This window comes from Notechis scutatus, chromosome 1 (genome assembly GCF_049901735.1).
Source record: "Notechis scutatus isolate UNSWTSFEM ecotype Mainland chromosome 1, rNotScu1.2, whole genome shotgun sequence".
In the NCBI taxonomy this organism is placed as follows: Eukaryota; Metazoa; Chordata; class Lepidosauria; order Squamata; family Elapidae; genus Notechis; species Notechis scutatus.
The window spans coordinates 92,342,972-92,360,570 of record NC_142009.1 but is presented as its reverse complement, the minus strand read 5'-3'; the positions used below and the strand labels follow the sequence as shown (position 1 = coordinate 92,360,570).

The 17,599-nt window shown below is 38.9% G+C and overlaps 1 protein-coding gene across 4 annotated transcripts in view; it reads left to right on the top strand.

Moving 5' to 3' along the window:
- The window catches only part of PDE7B (phosphodiesterase 7B), a 228,937-nt gene extending 217,130 nt beyond the window's left edge, over positions 1 to 11,807 (top strand). For 3 of the 4 annotated variants that reach the window (XM_087971167.1, XM_087971152.1, XM_087971144.1), the window contains 3 exons: positions 1,685 to 1,781; positions 3,793 to 3,873; positions 7,002 to 11,807. In XM_087971167.1, coding sequence (XP_087827293.1) covers positions 1,685 to 1,781; positions 3,793 to 3,873; positions 7,002 to 7,213 — 390 coding nt within the window. In that variant the 3' untranslated portion in view covers positions 7,214 to 11,807. Of the gene's footprint in view, positions 1 to 1,684; positions 1,782 to 3,589; positions 3,769 to 3,792; positions 3,874 to 7,001 lie in introns of those variants that run through there. The other variant, XM_087971161.1, reaches the window with a different exon arrangement.
- The last annotated feature ends 5,792 nt before the right edge of the window (positions 11,808 to 17,599 follow it).

Sequence of the window (17,599 nt, the reverse complement as noted above, 5' to 3'; positions counted from 1 at the left end):
TGTATAGAGTGCTAAACCAGGGAAGCACATCTAGATTAGAAGATGTCTTCTGTTTCCAGATAGATGTCAACTTAAAACCACCGCAATGGTTAGAATGCAGGATTACAGGCTAATTCTGCCCACAGTCTGGAGTTCAACCCTGACAGGCTCAAGGTTGAGTCTGGCTTCCATCCTTCTGAGGTCAGTAAAATGAGGACCCAGATTGGGGGCAATATGGTGACATTTGTAATCACAAATAAAGCATTATGGATGTTGTGGTTAGCCAGCAGCAGGTGCGGACGGCTGAGGAGAGTGAGGACTCAGATGAGGGGCCAGGACCATTAGGGAGTGGACTGTTGCCTTCAGAGATTGTGGGGGCTGGCAGCAACAATGAGGAGGTCCCCAAGGAGCCTGTGCCAAGTGCGCGTGCGCGCAGGGTTGCTCGCAGGAAAGAGCAGCTGCAGCAGCACGGGCGACTCAGGACTAAGGCTGCAAGGTAATGGCCTCTCCTTCAAGAAGATAAAAGCCAGTTGTGAAGAGAACGTTCTTTGTAGGAAGCAAAGATGTTTTAAAACTCAGCCTCATGGACATCGCAGTATCTTAAGTTGGTATTTGAAGACTCTTGTGTTGTGAAATATTTCTTATCTGTTATTCTTGGCAGTCTCGCACAGTTTTGGCGAGGCTTGTGCTTATCAAATTTCAGCAGCCTTTTAACCAGGGATTCGTAAGAATCATTAAAAGGTTTCTGTTCCCTTTGGTTTGTGTTTGTTTTATTGGAAAAGGGTTTGGGTCAGAACAATGGAGTGGTATATAAGTCTAAGTGCTATTGCTTTTTCTATCTCTCCTGCAAGGAAGCATTATTCCCTCTCTTCACCGATGGGGCCAGTTCTGTCCAGTCAACTCTTCACCAGAGAAGTTCACAGGATGTCTTCAGCCACTCACTCTCAACCAAGTCTCTTTCACAAACTTTGCTGTTGAGGGAATTACTAGCAAATTAAATGAAACCGCAATTCAGTGGAATAAGCACAATTAGATGATTTGATTTTTTTTCTTAACTTCCTCTTTTACATTCCTCGGGTGTCAAGGGGGATACAAAGTTCTGGTTCTTGCTCTTCTGGCAGCCTCAACCATTGTTAATTGATGTTAACGATTTGATAATAGTTGCATATAACAAAATAAAACATTCCAAAATGATTTATATTAGTGCTAAGGTATCTCTGCAGCAAAAATCCAGCATTCCAGACAATTAGCTATACCTTGTTCCAGGATGTCATTTCATTTCCTCCCCTCGCAACTGTTAACTAGAATTGTGTCCCTAAAGCATATTTTAACTTGATTTTTTTTATCCTTCACATATTTCTTCATAATATACAGACTGTGGGGTTTCCTCAAGCTATGCTTTAAAAAGTTAATTTGCTATTAGTATATAGAATGTTATCCAGCATCAGAGTATATTTGCATTTATAAAGTGTGGAGGTTTACAGTGTTATAATTATAACTGTAAGTTATTCAGTATATATTGAATTTATTGCTTTTCTGTAGTTTTAATTGTTATTAATCTTTTTCATTTTGATTGGTATTATGGAATAATTCCCCTACTGAGTGTCTTTTGTAGTACAACATAAAACTTGCAACGGCCAATAAATTTTGAAAATCTCTTGAGTATTATATGTCTTAATGCATCACGGATGTCTTTTATTTTCAGATTGCACTTAAGTGCGCAGACATTTGCAATCCTTGCCGGCTCTGGGAGTTGAGCAAACAGTGGAGTGAGCGAGTTTGTGAGGAATTCTACAGGCAAGGTCAGCAATCTGATATATTTTCACCTTGGCCCTGTGTTTCTGAATCATAATTTTAATATGAAGTGGCAGTGACTGGTCATCTTATTTGAAGTTGCTAAAAAAAAAACCAGGGGAAAATGCAATCTTCTTAAATAAATGCCTTCTTTTTTAAAACAAGAAAAGGAAAGTAAGTGATTAATACAACCATAGCTGTTTAATTGCCTTGATAAACTTTGAACAGTTGTGTTCACTAGTCTTTTTAATAATACCAAAAGATGATGAATTAGCGCCAGAGTCCTTCAAACTTGGTAACTTTTAAGATTGTGGATTTCAACACCCAGAATTCCCCTGAAGGGATTAAGGGCCTGGCTTGGCCTACATGTAGAACTCTCGACATTTTCATCTCCCCTCACCGTTCCATCCCAAAAGAAAATCCATTTGCAGGAATTTTCTAGTTTCCATCAGAAAGAAAACATCTTGTGCAGGTTATCCTAATCAGGTACCCTTCAGCCGCATTAGAATCATAATCTATGAATGTGGCCCTCTGACTGGGAATTTTGGGTGTTGGAATCTTGTAAATGTGTGGAGCATAAAGTTAGGGAAGGTTTATGTTACACATTATGCTTCTGACCACCCAAAGCTACTGATAGCAACAATGCATATAAAAGGTGTATGAAAGGAATGATAGCAAGTAACACATTGTGGTACATATCTTAGATCAGGGATGTCAAACTCCCGGCCCGTGGGCCAGATGCATCACGTGCTGGCCATGCCCACGCCCAATTTAGTGAAGGGAGGAAAAGTCCCAGTACATCACGTGACGATGCCATGATGCCATGAGTTTGACACCCCTGTCTTATATTAAATCAGGGGTCTCAAACTCAATTTACCTGGGGGCCGCTGGAGGCAGAGTCTGGGTGAGGCTGGGCCGCATAAGGGATTCCACAAAAAACGTTGTTAAAAAAATATCCTCAAATGTCATCAACAGTTAATGATTTCTCCAATACATGAACTGTCCTGAACACATGAATGGAACATTGAATGAAGATCATGAACAGTTCCTCAGAACATGGCTTCTCCAGCTTACTCCTTGCTGCCAGAGACTTGACAACGCTTCCTCTCACATATCTGAGCCACATTTGGCTTGAGAGAGGAGGCACTTGAGACCCTCAGTATGGCTTGAAGATGATCATCAGTAAGTCTGGACCTGTACTTGGACTTGTTAAAGTTCAGGGTGGAGAAGAAGTCACGACGAGGAACGGCGGGCAGGACTTCCTTCAGAGGTCCATTCCCCCTGCGGGCCGCACTAATATTATACTTTCATATCACGGTGGGGGCCACATGATATCGTCCTGCGGACTGCAATTGGCCCGCGGGCCGCGAGTTTGAGACCCCTGTATTAAATAGACATCTTCTCCAGGAAAGAATACAAAATTTGCAGTTTAATAAGATAAAATGACTTACAAATGTCTACCAATAAAGTAATGAAATATTAATACAACTACTGTGCCCTACCTATACAATTGTAGAGGTTTCCAACACATCACTTAAGTACCACAAATGACCATAAAATAATTTGTGCAAGAGAGGAGTTCTATATCTTTGCTTTGCATGATTTGGTAACAGAGATGTGCAACGTGAATTGTAAAAACAGTATATGAATGTCAGATGGATACCATTATTTTCCTTTTAAGATTTGCAGCATTCAGACATATTAGCATATAAATTATTAAATTTGTATTTATTTATGTGTATTTATTAATTTTTACAAATAATTCAAGGCGGTGAAGATATCTAACATATCTTCCTTCTCCTATTTTCCCCACAAGTTCCTGGGGTTCCTGTGAAGGTGAACTGGTCTGAGAGAAAGGGATTGGCCCAAGGACATCCAGCTGGCTTTCATATTTAAGGCAGGACTAGAACTCATGATCTCCCACTTAGTAGCCTAGTGCCTTAACCAGTAGACTGAATTGTTAGAGCTCTACACACAAAAACATTTATGGTGTCAAAATTTAATCATCCTTTCTGATAGGTGATCTGGAGCAGAAATTTGACTTGGAAGTAAGTCCTCTTTGTAATCAGAAGAAAGACACAATACCTAGTATACAAATTGGTGAGTATACCATGCATCATTAGCCTAGTAGGTACCATAATTTTTCTATTCCAGGAAAAACTATTTGGCAGACAGATAAAATATGTTTTATAATCCTTTGGGATATAAAGCTAAACTGCTTGTGAGTTTTGTCCATTTTACAACCTATCTGGCCACAGTTGTTATGTGGATCACTGCAGCTGTTAAGTTAGTAACACAGTTGCTAAGTGAATCTGACTTCCCCATTGACTTGAAAAAAAGTGAAAAAAGACTCATCAGTCACTTATATCAGTGCTGTCATAACTTTGAACAGCCACTGAATGAATGGTTGTAATTCAAGGACACAGTGTTTTTAAGTTGAACGCTTAAGCTCAAAAGCAAAGGCCAAACATTTTCTAATCTATCAATGCTAATAATAGTGAATCAAATTAAATCTTAGCTACTAATGGGTCAACAATTATGGGGACTTCGGATGCTAAGATGAATTGACTGCTGTGCCAGGTCATTTGTGACAATCACTGTAATAGACAGGAAAGAAAAGTTTAACAAAAGGAGCTAAATGCCCACGGGAATTATGGCCAGTGGCAACTTAAGCAGCAGCAATGATTTTGCTGGCAAAGAATCCCCTGACTTTTTTACCTCTCCTTTTATCCATCTGGAACCAGGGGTGGGATTCTACCAGTTCGCACCTATTCTCTAGAACCGGTTGTTAACATTCTAAGCAGTTCAGAAAACTGGTTGTTAGAAGAAATTACTGGCCTAATCCTGTAAGGAATGCAGGAAGGAAACATTCTGGTGTTGCTTACAGAAACTGCTTCTCTGTTAACCCTTATTACGTTCTTGGCAGGACTTGACTTCCTGTCTCAGGAACGTCTCTGGAGTTTTTTTCCCCTCCTTTGCTGGTACTTTGCTTGTGTGGAGTGACCATTCAAAGTTATAATGGCACTGAAAAAAGTGACTTATGACCATTTTTCACACTTATGACTGTTGCAGCATCCCCACAGTCATGAGAGGCCAGGCAAGGAGATGGTGCCTCGGTGTGAGTGCTATTGAATTGGCCACACCCAGCCAATAAGATGACCACCAAGCCACGCCCACTGCCTAAGCCATGCCCACAGAACTGGTTATTAAAAATTTGAATCCCACCCCTGTCTGGAGCCCTTCTCAGCCCAGCTATGGAAATGTGTGCCATGGTCTGGTCTTAGGTACATCTCATTATACATAGTAGTAGTCATTCCTAAAATGCAATTAGAGTTTTTTAAAAATATAACTTGTATTAAAAGAAGATCTTACATACGATTAGAAAACTCAGAAACATCAAATGAAAAGGAGAAGAGGGAGTTCTGAAAACACAAAAGAAAAAGTGAGAAATAACAAAAGAGAACGATATGTAAAATAAATGACTTCCAATCTTCTTTGCAGCAGTTATGTAGTAATTACCATCTCTATCCTCCCAAATGACATATTGTGGTTCTTTTCTCCCCATAAACAAGCCTTTTAATAAATCACCAAATTACCAATTTATTTTTGCCCATTTTCATAAAAAGCCTATAAAGGGTTTCCAGTCTTTTATAAAAGTAATTATTGTCCTCTCCTTTATCAAACAAGTTATTTTAGCCATTTCTTCAAGCTTTGCCATCTTCATGATCCATTTCTCCTTTAAGGGTATTTCTGTAGTCTTCCATCTCCACATTTAGTATTATTTTAATTATTTAATTAGTAAAATAGCCATAAGACTTCCTGAATTAGTAAATAAGTTCTTATGACAAGGGTGATAGTGAATAATAATAATAAAATGCCAATTCCAGTCTAAACATCTGGCTGACTATACTTCAAATAATAATAATAATAATGCCTCTCCATGGTTCTGGGCAGTTTACAATAATCAAATTACAATGAAATTAAAAAAAATAAAGAATAGCAAGCACAAGGAAACAGGGAGTCCTACTCTCCTACACTGAAGGCCTGGGTAAGGAGCTCTTCTAAACAATAGTAGAGTGGGGGCCATCCAGATCTTGGGAGAACTTTATTTCAAAGGGTAGGCAGTGCTAAAAAGGAACATTTTTGAGATCCTGACATTGTTTAATCAAAGGACCTCAGAATGCACCAACCCTGCAGGATCAAATTGGCCAGGGAGATGTTCAATCAGAATAGAGCTGGAAGGGATCTTGGAGGTCTTCTAATCCAACCTCAAGCAGGGGACCATTTTGGAGAAGTGGCTGTCAAGTGTCTTCTTCCAATGATGAAGCACCCTGTTGTGGTTAGCCAACAGCAGGTGCGGACGACTGAGGAGAGTGAGAACTCAGATGAGGGGCCAGAACCATTAGGGAGTGGACTGCTGCCTTCAGAGATTGTAGGGGCTGGCAGCAGCGATGAGGAGGTTCCCGAGGAGCCTGTGTCAAGTACAGGTGTGCGCAGGATTGCTTGCAGGAAGAGCAGCTGCAACAGCACGGGTGACTCATGAGTAAGGCTGCAAGGTAATGGCCCCTCCTTCAAGAAGATAAAAGCCAGCTGTGAAGCGAACGTTCTTTGCAGGAAGCAAAGACGTTTTGAAACTCAGCCTTGTGGACATTACAGTATCTTAAGTTGGTATTTGAAGACTCTTGTGTTGTGAAATATTTCTTATCTGTGATTTTTGGCAATCTCACACAGTTTTGGCAAGGTTTGTGTTTACCAAAGTTAATTAGTTTGCAGCAGCCTTTTAACCAGGGATTCGTAAGACTCATTAAAAGGTTTCTGTTTCCTTTGGTTATTGTTTGTCTTATTGGAAAAGGGTTTGGGTCAGAGCACACCCAAAACTTCTGAATCAGGCAACCTGATCCACTGATTAATGGTTAATGTTCCACTGGTTATGGGAGATAGTCAGTCCCTCAAATAACCAGGCGCCATACCATCAGATCAGTTCAAATAGCATTACATTCCAGCAGGTGTAGAGCAGTGTGAGGGCAATGGGTAAAAGAAAAGCCAAAATAATTTTGTAGTAAGTTAAATATTAATTAATTTTGTATTAATTAAGAACACCCAAATAATGCAATCTTGAAGCTATGGTAGGCCACCCCTTTTTCAGAGTAGAATGTTGGCTTAGCAGAAAAGGGCATTTAGTGATCAACTAAACTGCTGAGGTAACTTGCCTTATGTTTCTTCTCCAGGCTTCATGACCTATATTGTGGAGCCACTCTTTGAAGAATGGGCCAACTTTACCGGGAACACTCATTTATCTGAAAACATGCTGAACCATCTGAGAAGAAACAAGACCAAGTGGAAGAGATTGCTTCCTAAGCAACATGGCATCACCATTGACCACTCACTCCAAATTACTGAAAACGAAGAGCAGACTTTTAATGAAGGAGAAACCCCATAGAGGTGGTACAACAACAAAATCCTACAGGTCTGTTGGCCCATCATCAAGACAGAAAATCAAGAGAGCTGGAGGAAAACTGAACCTGAAGTAACCTCCTATTGGGAAAAACCTACATTATTTGTAGGTTTGATTCTGAAGTGCCACCAAATCTTCCTTCTTCATCTTAATATCTGAAGCCATTCGTCACCTCTGATCTCAAGCTTGCAGTAAGATAATGAAGCTGGACTGATAAGCAGGAACCAACTCATAGGAGTAGTGGAGGACACAGGAAAGACCAGTGCATTTTGGCTTATCAAGTTGCATTAACTTTGTGTGATATTGAGACAGGTGTTGAATAAAGGCTTGGAGTAATGTACAGTCAATTGGCAGCTGGGCTGCACATTAAAACTCACCACCAGCATCATCAGAACTCAGAAGACATTTGGCCACACAGAGAGAAGTTTTAACTGACTAATGTCTTTTATAATTTTTGTATTTGATGCACTGGAAAAGGCATTTAAAGAACCTTGAAGTAAGGTTATTCTGTGTATACAATGATTTTTTCATAGTGGTACCCATTGATCATTTTAAGCCACTTTAGATAAAAGACTGACATTCTCACCGCAAGAACAGTGTTTCCTCTCGAATCAAAAGGGAAGAGCTGTACAGTTTAAATGTTCCCAGATGTCTCTTTTGATGGCTGTATCTGTGGCCTGTTTATATTCGCACTTGTATGTTTTTCATTATATATACATATATAATGAAATATATATATATATTCTCATGCCAAAATACAAGTATCATGGGAAAGCTACCTGTATAAGCAATGGCACTGTGAACAAAATACTGTTAGTTTTAGTATTTGTAAATATTATTAATATACTTTCATTTGTTTGCAGATAAAGGCCTTCAAGTTCCAGCATTCAGTACTTTAACTTTCTGATGGCTACTGAAAGTCTTATGGCCTGTTTTCATTAGCTCAGCCAAGGATTACATGATCAATATCTGCTGGAGGTTTTTGTTTGTTTGTTTTTGTTTGTTTGCAGGTTTGATTTGCATTCATTTGTGGGCATGAGTTCCAGTAATTAATGAAGATGCAATTCAGCACAATTTTTGTCATTTTTTAAAAACTTCAATGGATAAATCTATAAACTTTGTTTTATGTAAAAATGCTAATGCCAAACTGACCAAATGAAATTGGACCTTGAAGTAGCCAAGGATTGCATCATATCAAGGGGTTTTGTTAAAAATCTCCAAGATTATTATTATATATGTTGAAAGATATCCACAGAGCCATAATCTTACACAGTTTTACTCAGAATTATATTTACCCCAAAGGGTGTCCAGTTCTTTTTTGTCATAAACTGAGATACACTACTCTATCTGTTAAGGCCAGAATAGGCAGTCTTGGACTCTGCAGTAATTTGAACGATACTTCTCACAGTCTCTTGCCTACACCCAGTTTTGTTATGAGAATTGAAGCTCAAAACATAATTTATCCCTGCATTAATGACTCACTTTGAAGTTCAGGATATCTTTCGAAACCAAACAATGTTACCAATCAAAATCTGCAGAAACACGCTATTAATGCCTGTAAATCGCTAAAGAATTATCCAGTTTTTCAGGGATTTTTGACTTTGCTTGTTGATTAGGTTTATAGTCTGTCTTTCTATCAAAATGGTACACAAGGCAGCTCTCAATACATGGGGACAGGATTTAAGATGTAATGAAAAAAATAAAAAGTCAGTTAAACGCATTAAAGTTAAAGCCTATTTCCGCAACTTAATAGACTTTTAATAGACTGACAGGTCAACTTGAAGGCTAAATGACTGTTTTAGGAATGCCTTTGTGTGCCTATAACAGAGGGATGGGATTAGAGGTGGAGAAACATCAAATAAGGAGCTGACTTTATTCAATGGAACTAGAGATGGTTTTGGATAGGTCAGTTCTCCTGCAAATTATCAGTTCACGTTTCATTATGTGCATATCCAACAAAATGCACATGGGCTACTTCTAAACAAGCAAATGTATTCTCCAAATTAACATATGCAAAAAGTATATGCATTGTTTAGTAGTATGGTTTTTTTTCCTAACAAAATCTTGGTATTTTTGATTCATTATATTTTACACATTATTTTTTATGTTGTTGCTAATTACATGGATATCCTTTTCAAAGAATACAGCAACACTACAAAGAAGGGAGATTTCTTGGTAAATTAACTTCAAACAGGAAAGCAACTGAGCCCAGCTTTCCTAATGTATCAAAGAAGTGGCATAACAATGGCAGATTTTAACTCTGTTTTGTATTGAAGAGAAACAATACCAATCAGGGTGAAATATCATATATAGTTGGAATAGAATGCAAAACAGGTAGTTGCATAGTAAGGCAAATAAAAGTCTAAGTCATATGTTTGCAAGTCAAATGAAGAACAACATTCCATTTGGATATTATAGAGTAAGGCTATTGGTCCCTCTTACTTGCTAGTACGAAACTCATTTTAGCAGTAACACAATATTGGGAAATCATAAAAGAACAATGTTTGAGTGTGTACATCTTTAGTAAAAGATGGGGGGTGATCCCCAAGAGTTGTTGAATTCTATTGTCTACCAGCCCCGGTCAGCATGAAAAATACCAAGGGACAACTAGACTGGCAGACAAACCAAACATATAACATATCCTTACCCAATAGAATCCTGATTGAGAACTCCTTGGTGTTCACAGAACTTGGTTGTTTTCTTGCTCAATTTGGTTGTTTTCTTGTTTCATTACCCAAACTAAGAAAGCAACCAAGCTCAGAGAGCACCAAGGACCCCTCATTTCAACCCTGAGCTACAAATATTCTCCTTTATTAGAATCCTGATTGTTCTCACACATTCTCTAATATCTAACTCTGAAATGCTTAAACTTCTACCCCTTTTACAGTTTTCAAGCAACCTCCTTAAGACTAGTTCACAGGGCAAAGTGTGAAGATTATCTGTTTTCATTCCTCAAGTTCCCAGCTGTAGATACAAACAGTGCTCAGTTAAAAAGTTAGTCTACTCTATGATATGATTGAGAAATGTTATGTGAATGCAGCCACCACCTAGAAATGCTATCCTTATATTTTTAAACATAATGTAGAAAGAAGTTAGTGGTCAAATTAGAAGACTATTAAGTCACAAAATGGTGAAGCGAAAAGAATGTATCACTGAGTCCTCAGTTGAATTGAGAACTTAGGCTGAGAAAATACTTCCAATTGATGGACGCATTGATCAAACTATTTGGGGGGGGCTTGTAGAAAGGAGCTTAATATAGGCAGGGACAGCAGGATTCACTCTGCCAAAACTAGCAGAGATATTTAGCACAATAGGGCAAAAATGAATTGATTGGATTTCAGCAGTATTTTCATTCTTTTATTTATAATAGTATCCTTGTGGTTTTTCTGAAGATTTAACAAAAAATTAAATACAAATTTGCGGAATAAAATAATCTGTTACCAACATTCTCAATATTTACTGTAACCATTTTCACATCATTCCATAATTGTTATTCACCAGACTGTTTTTATTTCAAGTGCTGTGGACCATTCCTTACAATGTCATGACATGATTATGATTTTTAAAAGCTCTAGCCTTGCTTTACTCAGCTAATACATGCCATCCAAATGCAGGTTCTTAACACCACTCCCTCCAAGCTCAAAATAGCTCCAGTGAGGTAATGGGTCATATACATACATACAAACATACATACATACAGTACATACATTTCTCAGATTTTATTCGGTCCTTGCATTTTTTTGTCTCAGAAGAATTATGACTTACAAAACCTTCATATTTGCACAGAGTCCACACGTTTGGAGGGTTTTAATTTAGAGAAGCTGACTTTATGGAATCATTGTGAACAGTTTTATCCTGTTATGCCATGCATGAAGTACTTGAATTCCCTGTTCAACATGGATTTGAGCAGAGCCCATGATTAAAAATTTTGTGATTACCACAAGCAGGGCTACCTCAAGGGGAAAAAGTGGTAGAACATTTTGTTTTTGTTGTACTGTATCAGCAGCACAATCCCTATATTTTCTATTCACAAAAGTTGAATGAAAAGAAAATGTTTAAATTGGCTATTAAATATTCTCTGCCAGCATTTTTACCAAATAAAAAGGTTTGATAATATAACATGCACTTCTGAGCAAACAAAAATTAATGATGATTGACATCAGTGGGATCAAGATTCAATTGTCATGGATGTAAGTATTATCCATTAAGCTGAAAGAACCTGGCTACACTTCAACCTAATGCTGAAATGTAAGTTTGTTTTCTAATGTCTATTGCATAAACCACATCCTGAACCGAGCATACAGATGAACAGTGAAAGTATGTTTTTTTTTCCTTTTGTCTAATAGTTGCTGTTCTTATAAACTTTGTGAATGATACTTTGCAAAATGCCTTTTCATCCTTTAAGAACTGGTACTTATGTATTATTTTATTGCCATAGGCTGCCTCTAGCAATTAAGCAAGCAAGATGGACACTTTTCAGGCATCATAGGAAGATACTTTGTTGGTCTGTAGTGTCAAAAAAGTAAGTTTGGTAGCGCTTTTTATGGCTAACAAATCTGTATTAAAATTTGCTACCAGATACCTCCTGATTTTTTTTTTCCAGTATTCAGATGCCTTCATCTATTCCATCGATCTGGTGCTGCATCGTGCTTGGTGCTAACTTTGTCACCATTTGCTGTGAATTCTGCTTGCTGCCTCATGGCTTTGCAATGAAACTTGTAAGCAAATCTGAAAAAAAGTAAGATGCCTTTTCGAATGAACGGAAGGAACGCATGACCGTTTTTCTACTGGAACCACCCACCACTGACTTCAAGAACAATCTCGCTCCCATTTCAGCCCTAACTACAGATAGTCCTCAACTTATGACCACAATTGAGCCACAAACTTTATGCTGCTAAGTGAGACATTTGTTAAATGAGTTTTGCCCCATTTTACAAGCTTTCTTGCCGCAGCTGGCAAGTGAATGGCTGCACTTGTTAAATTAGTAACATGGTTGTTAAGTGAATCTGGCTTCTCCATTGACTTTGCTTGTCAGAAGGTCGCCAAACATGACCCTCAGGGGCACTGTCATAAATATGAGTCAGTTGCCAACAGTGGTGGGATTCAAAATTTTTTTACTACCGGTTCTGTGGGTGTAACTTGGTGGCCATGGCCATGTGACTGGGTGGGCGTGGCTTTTTTTGCAGGGCCCCCCCCGTTTTTTGGGCCTTCTGGGCCTCAGAGGAGCTCAAGAAGAAGAAAAAAACAGCATGGGAGGGGCACACAGTACCCCTCCAAGCTCCATTTTGGGACCTTCCTGGCCTCAGAAGAGCCTCGGGGGGGGGGGGGTGTTTTTGCTCCCATAAGGCTCCTCTGAGGCTCAGGAAGGCAAAAAATGGAGGAGGGGCAGAGCCATTTTTAGTCTTTCTGGGCCTCAGCAAGGGGAATCCTGGCACAGCTGATCTATATACAGCTGATTGTCGGGAGGGGGAAAAAAGAAAGAAATACCTTAGGCAAACGTCAGGCGGGCGGGGTGAGTGAGCATCAGGCGGGAGGGCGACTGGGTCAGGGGCATGGCCAGCCAGAACTTACTACTGGTTCAGCGACCCACACCGAATTCTTGCTACCAGGTCGCCCAATCCGGTGCGAACTGGTTGAATGCCATCACTGGTTGCCAATCATCTGAATTTTGATCACATTACCGGAGCGTGCTGCAATAGCGGTAAATGTAAAAAATGGTCATAACAAGACACTTTTTTCAGTGCTGTTGTAACTTTGAACAGTCACTAAACAAACTGTTGTAAGTCGAGGACTACCTGAATGATTTGGCAGAGAATCCTAGTTTTATCTGTATACAGTAAATCAATGAGCCATACACAATGCTCTCCGCTAGCTTGGTCTTTGCATTCTCTTTCGGTATCAACAAAACTAAACCTACATTTCCTGGAGATTTTCTGGATTGCTATCTCAGACTTCCCCACACCACCAGCGTATACTCACACAATTCAGAGTCAAGCTTAGATTTACTCAAAATCAGGATTACTAGCCACCGCAGATCAGTGGTGGGATTCAATTTTTTTTTTACTACCGGTTCCGTGGGCATAGCTTGGTGGGCGTGGCAGAGGAAGGATACTGTAAAATCTCCAGTCAGAGGTGGTATTTGTCGGTTCACCGAACTACTCAAAATTTCCACTACTGGTTCTCCAGAACTGGTCAGAACCTGCTAAATACCACTTCTGCCGCAGATGATAATGTGTTAGTTAGGCTAGCAAAATTGTTGTGTGAGAAGTGAACAGATTTGTCTGAACAACATACTTTGACAACTGAGGCCTGCTTTCTGGCTTCCCAATTCTGGTGACTTTGTGTATTGATTAATGAGGCCTCTTGCTCTCCACTGGGGCTTATTTGCTAGCTTGCTATCAGCCTGCATTTGTATTTTTACTGAAAGACTCCCAGATTGGGTTATGACAGGAAGCACTAAACTGCTGCTCTTCTGCATTTCCTCCTAGAAGCAAAATTGAGTCCTTCAGTGAAGATCTTCCAGGAGTTAATATAGAATGGACTTTAAAAAAGGTTATTAAAGTTTGCAAAAGAAAGCTTAAAAAAAACAAACTGTATTTATACTGTATAAATATAAAAAGTAAGAAAAGAAGAAGAAAAGAGGAAATATGTGTTAAAAGCAGAAAAATGAGAGAAGATATATGAAAGACGACTTTTCTTCCAGTCGCATATAAACAATTTGGCTAACCACACCTTATCTAATAGTTAAGTAAAAGGAAAAAAAATCTTTTCTTCCCATAAATAATCCCTCACCCATAATCAAATTGCAAAAAAAACATATAAATCAATTTGTCATACATTTGAATCTTAATCCAAAAAATTCAATTTTATAATCCAAGCTTGTCATTTTCTCTAAGAAATAATGCAAAAGAAATCTCTTTCCGTTTGTATACAAGTACAACAAAGCATCATCATACAATCCTGGTAGTCTCTGTAATAAACTGATTTGACTAAATCCTGGTGAAAAAGGAATCCCATTAATAGCTACCAGAAACTATAACATATATATTTTTAACCTTTATCTAACAGAATTACTTTAGAAATCTTCTTTTCATTTTTAAAAAAGGCTTGGTATTGATCCCATCTAGTTAGGTCTCAGAAGCTGATTTCTTATCAGTTTCTCTTTTGTCTTTTTCCTGGAACAGTTTGAGCAATTTGTCTCTTGTCAGAGTTTTCTTGGTTTTCCACATTCCTCTTGTAAATCCACAGTAAGAAGGCTTTCTAAGTCACTCTTCTGATTTGTTATTATATGTCCCTATTAATTATCAGAACACAAACTGGTTTCATTTGTAAATCCATTTTGATGTCATTTTCCCTATTACTCAAATCCTGGTGTTTTTAAAATCATTTTCAAGTCCTAATATCTTTTTCCATATCATTTTTATACTTCAATCATTTTTAAACTCCAAATCCATATTTAAATCAGGATGTTTTATCTGATAAAATCTATTGTTCTTCTATTTTCTCACTATAGTGTCACAGAATCTTATATACTTATATGATGACACAGAATCTTCTGAGTAAATTGTTCCCAAAAAGCCTTAATTTGTTCTACAAATAGTGTTGTTCCGTTATTTTGAAGGATCTGTTCTCCTTTAACAGTACAGTAATCCCTTTGTAGTTTTTGGTTCCCTGTAGCCAGCCTTCAGATCCCTTCTTATCATCTATTTATTTTCCAGTCAGCAAAATTTTCCCATGAGAGGATTTGTTACCATTAATTTCAAAAACTTCATGTACTATTTTATAAATCTTAAAAAGCCCACCAGAAATATTATTTCAGGTTCATTTAGCCCCTTGACTTTCCAAAAGTAACATTCTAGTCCCACTTCTGTTTTCCAAAAATTAAAAATCCCTCTTGTTAATCCTTAAATTTACTCAGAACTTGTTTCATCCCACATGGAAAGAAAGTATTTCAGTGTAATATAACTTGTTTTTCAAAACTTTCATTCCAAATAAATCAGTAATAAGTAGCTTCCAAAAGTAATTAAGAGAGGAAGTAGGCAAACACCAAGGGTGGCTTAGGCAAATATTCTACCAGACCTCTCAAACCCACTGGATAGCAATCTTTTTGGAGGGAGAATCTGTATGGTGCTAAAACATGGGTTTTCTTTTCTTCTTAGTCCAAGTTCCAAGGAGCCAATTCATCAGCTCCTATTTCGGCCACTTTTATTAGCTCACCAAAAAGCAGAATCGTGTTCAGTCTGCCATACTGCCTCAGAAGGCACAAGAATTAACTTTTCTGAATGGCCTAAAGAGAATGATTGTATGCCATTGGCACTTTTATCTATTTATATCTCTAGCAGAACATAATTAGTGTTTTGCTTATGTATTACATTGATATTATTTAGAATATATTAATTTCCTATTCTTAATGCAGTGTAATGCAGTTGTAAGCCACTGTAAATCTTGATAATATCTGCAGCATACACCACATTGCCATCATCAGGCAGCATCAATTATGAAGATGTGCCAAAGGGCAAATTGGTAATAGAAAAGTAACTTTTAGCTTCTCAGTTCTTTTAATGCAGCCTTCTCTTTAAACCAGGGGTGTCAAACTGGATTTCTTTGAGGGCCAGATCAGCATTGTACTTCTCCGTCGGCTGGCGGGGGGGGGGGAATGGGGGGGAACACGGGACAGACACCTCCTGCAGCACCCTGTCAGCCAAAGCGGAGCATGTGGGGACATGTGTAGGCCCCCTCTGTCCTGTTTTCAGCCTGAACGGCCTCCTGCAGCACTTTGCCATCCGAAAACAGGCTGCACAGGGCCCTCACGAGGCCTCCGAGACGTCTGTTTTTGGCCGGCAGAATGCTACAGGAGACAGTGGAAACCAAAAATGGGCCGGGGGAGCCTGCCCACACACCCCCTTCATGGCCCATTTTGGCCAGCAGGCACTGTGGGCCAGTCCTTTGATATTTCCAGGCCAGCCCCATGAGCCAGATTTAAGCACCCCGCAGGCTGGGTCCAGTCTGCAGGCTTTGCGTTTGACACCCCTGCTTTAAACACTCTTACATAAACAACTTCACACTCTTTGTTTTTGATGGACTAGCCAGCCAGTTTGGTTAAGGTTGGTTCTCTTTAAACCAGGGGTGTCAAACTGGATTTCTTTGAGGGCCAGATCAGCATTGTACTTCTCCGTGGGCTGGCAGGGGGGTGGGGAACGGGGTCTAGAAACCAGGAGGCTATGAGCTCTAGTCTTTCTTAGGCATGAAAGCCAGTTGGGTGACTTTAGCCCAATTACTTTTTTTTTAATCCAATCCACCTCACAAAAATGTTACTGTGGGGAAAATAGGAGGAAGAAGGAATGTATGTTTGCTGCTTTGAATCACTTATAAATTTTTAATAATCTTTGCAAATTTAGCTCAGTTTCTTTTACTTTACTTTACTTATTACTTTATAAAGTAATAAAGATGGGATAAAAACCTTATAACCAGGGGTGGGATACGACAGGGTTAATTACCGGTTCGGGATTTACAACCTTCCCTGCAGGCTGCGAGCCACGAGCTTGTAAATTGTCATCAGCAGCTGCCTGCAGAGAAGTAGCCTTTGAAACAACCCTTTTTTCTTGCTGTTCTAACTGCAGCTGCCTCGTTCAGCAGCTGAAGATGAAAACTCAGGAAATAAAGATCAGGTAAGAGCCCAGGTGGGCAAAAACATCAGCAGACATAGAACCGGTTCTATGTCTGCTGGTCTTCAGAGCTACCGGTTCTACAGAGGTGGACAGAACCGGTAGAAACCCACCCCTGCTTATAACTAAATATATTATTAGAGGTGTGAATCCTGATGAAATTATGTGAGGGATAAATAGGTTGGCTCGAATCGTAACTTGGCCCTTTTTTCTTTTTTTGTGGGCCACCACTAGTGGTAAAACCTTATGTCCAAAAAGGTTTTGCTGACAGCAGATAAATCCATATAGGCAAGCAGAATACATCCCAAAATAAGCAGCCCCAACACACTGGCAGACCAAAATGTAATAAGAACCCTTAACCTTTATTTGAAATTCCAAGCTTCCAAGGGTTTCTCTTTCAATATACCTGGAAAACAAGAGAAGACTATTGCTTCTTCCTGTCACGCAATATTTTTAAATAATTTCTTAGCCTGCTTTTCATCAAATGCAATTTGAAATTGAGCTCTATTTGGAAAAATTATAGCTTCTTATGAGTGACTCATACCAAAATAATAAAATGAGGCTTTTCTCCTTTAAAGGGAACAACTAATATTGGTAGCTGTTATCAAGAACTGAACATAATTATTAGGCATGGTTGCCTCTTACAAGTGGTTGCCAAATTTCACATAATTGGATTTAATGATTTTGTTATTTGGCAACAAATTGG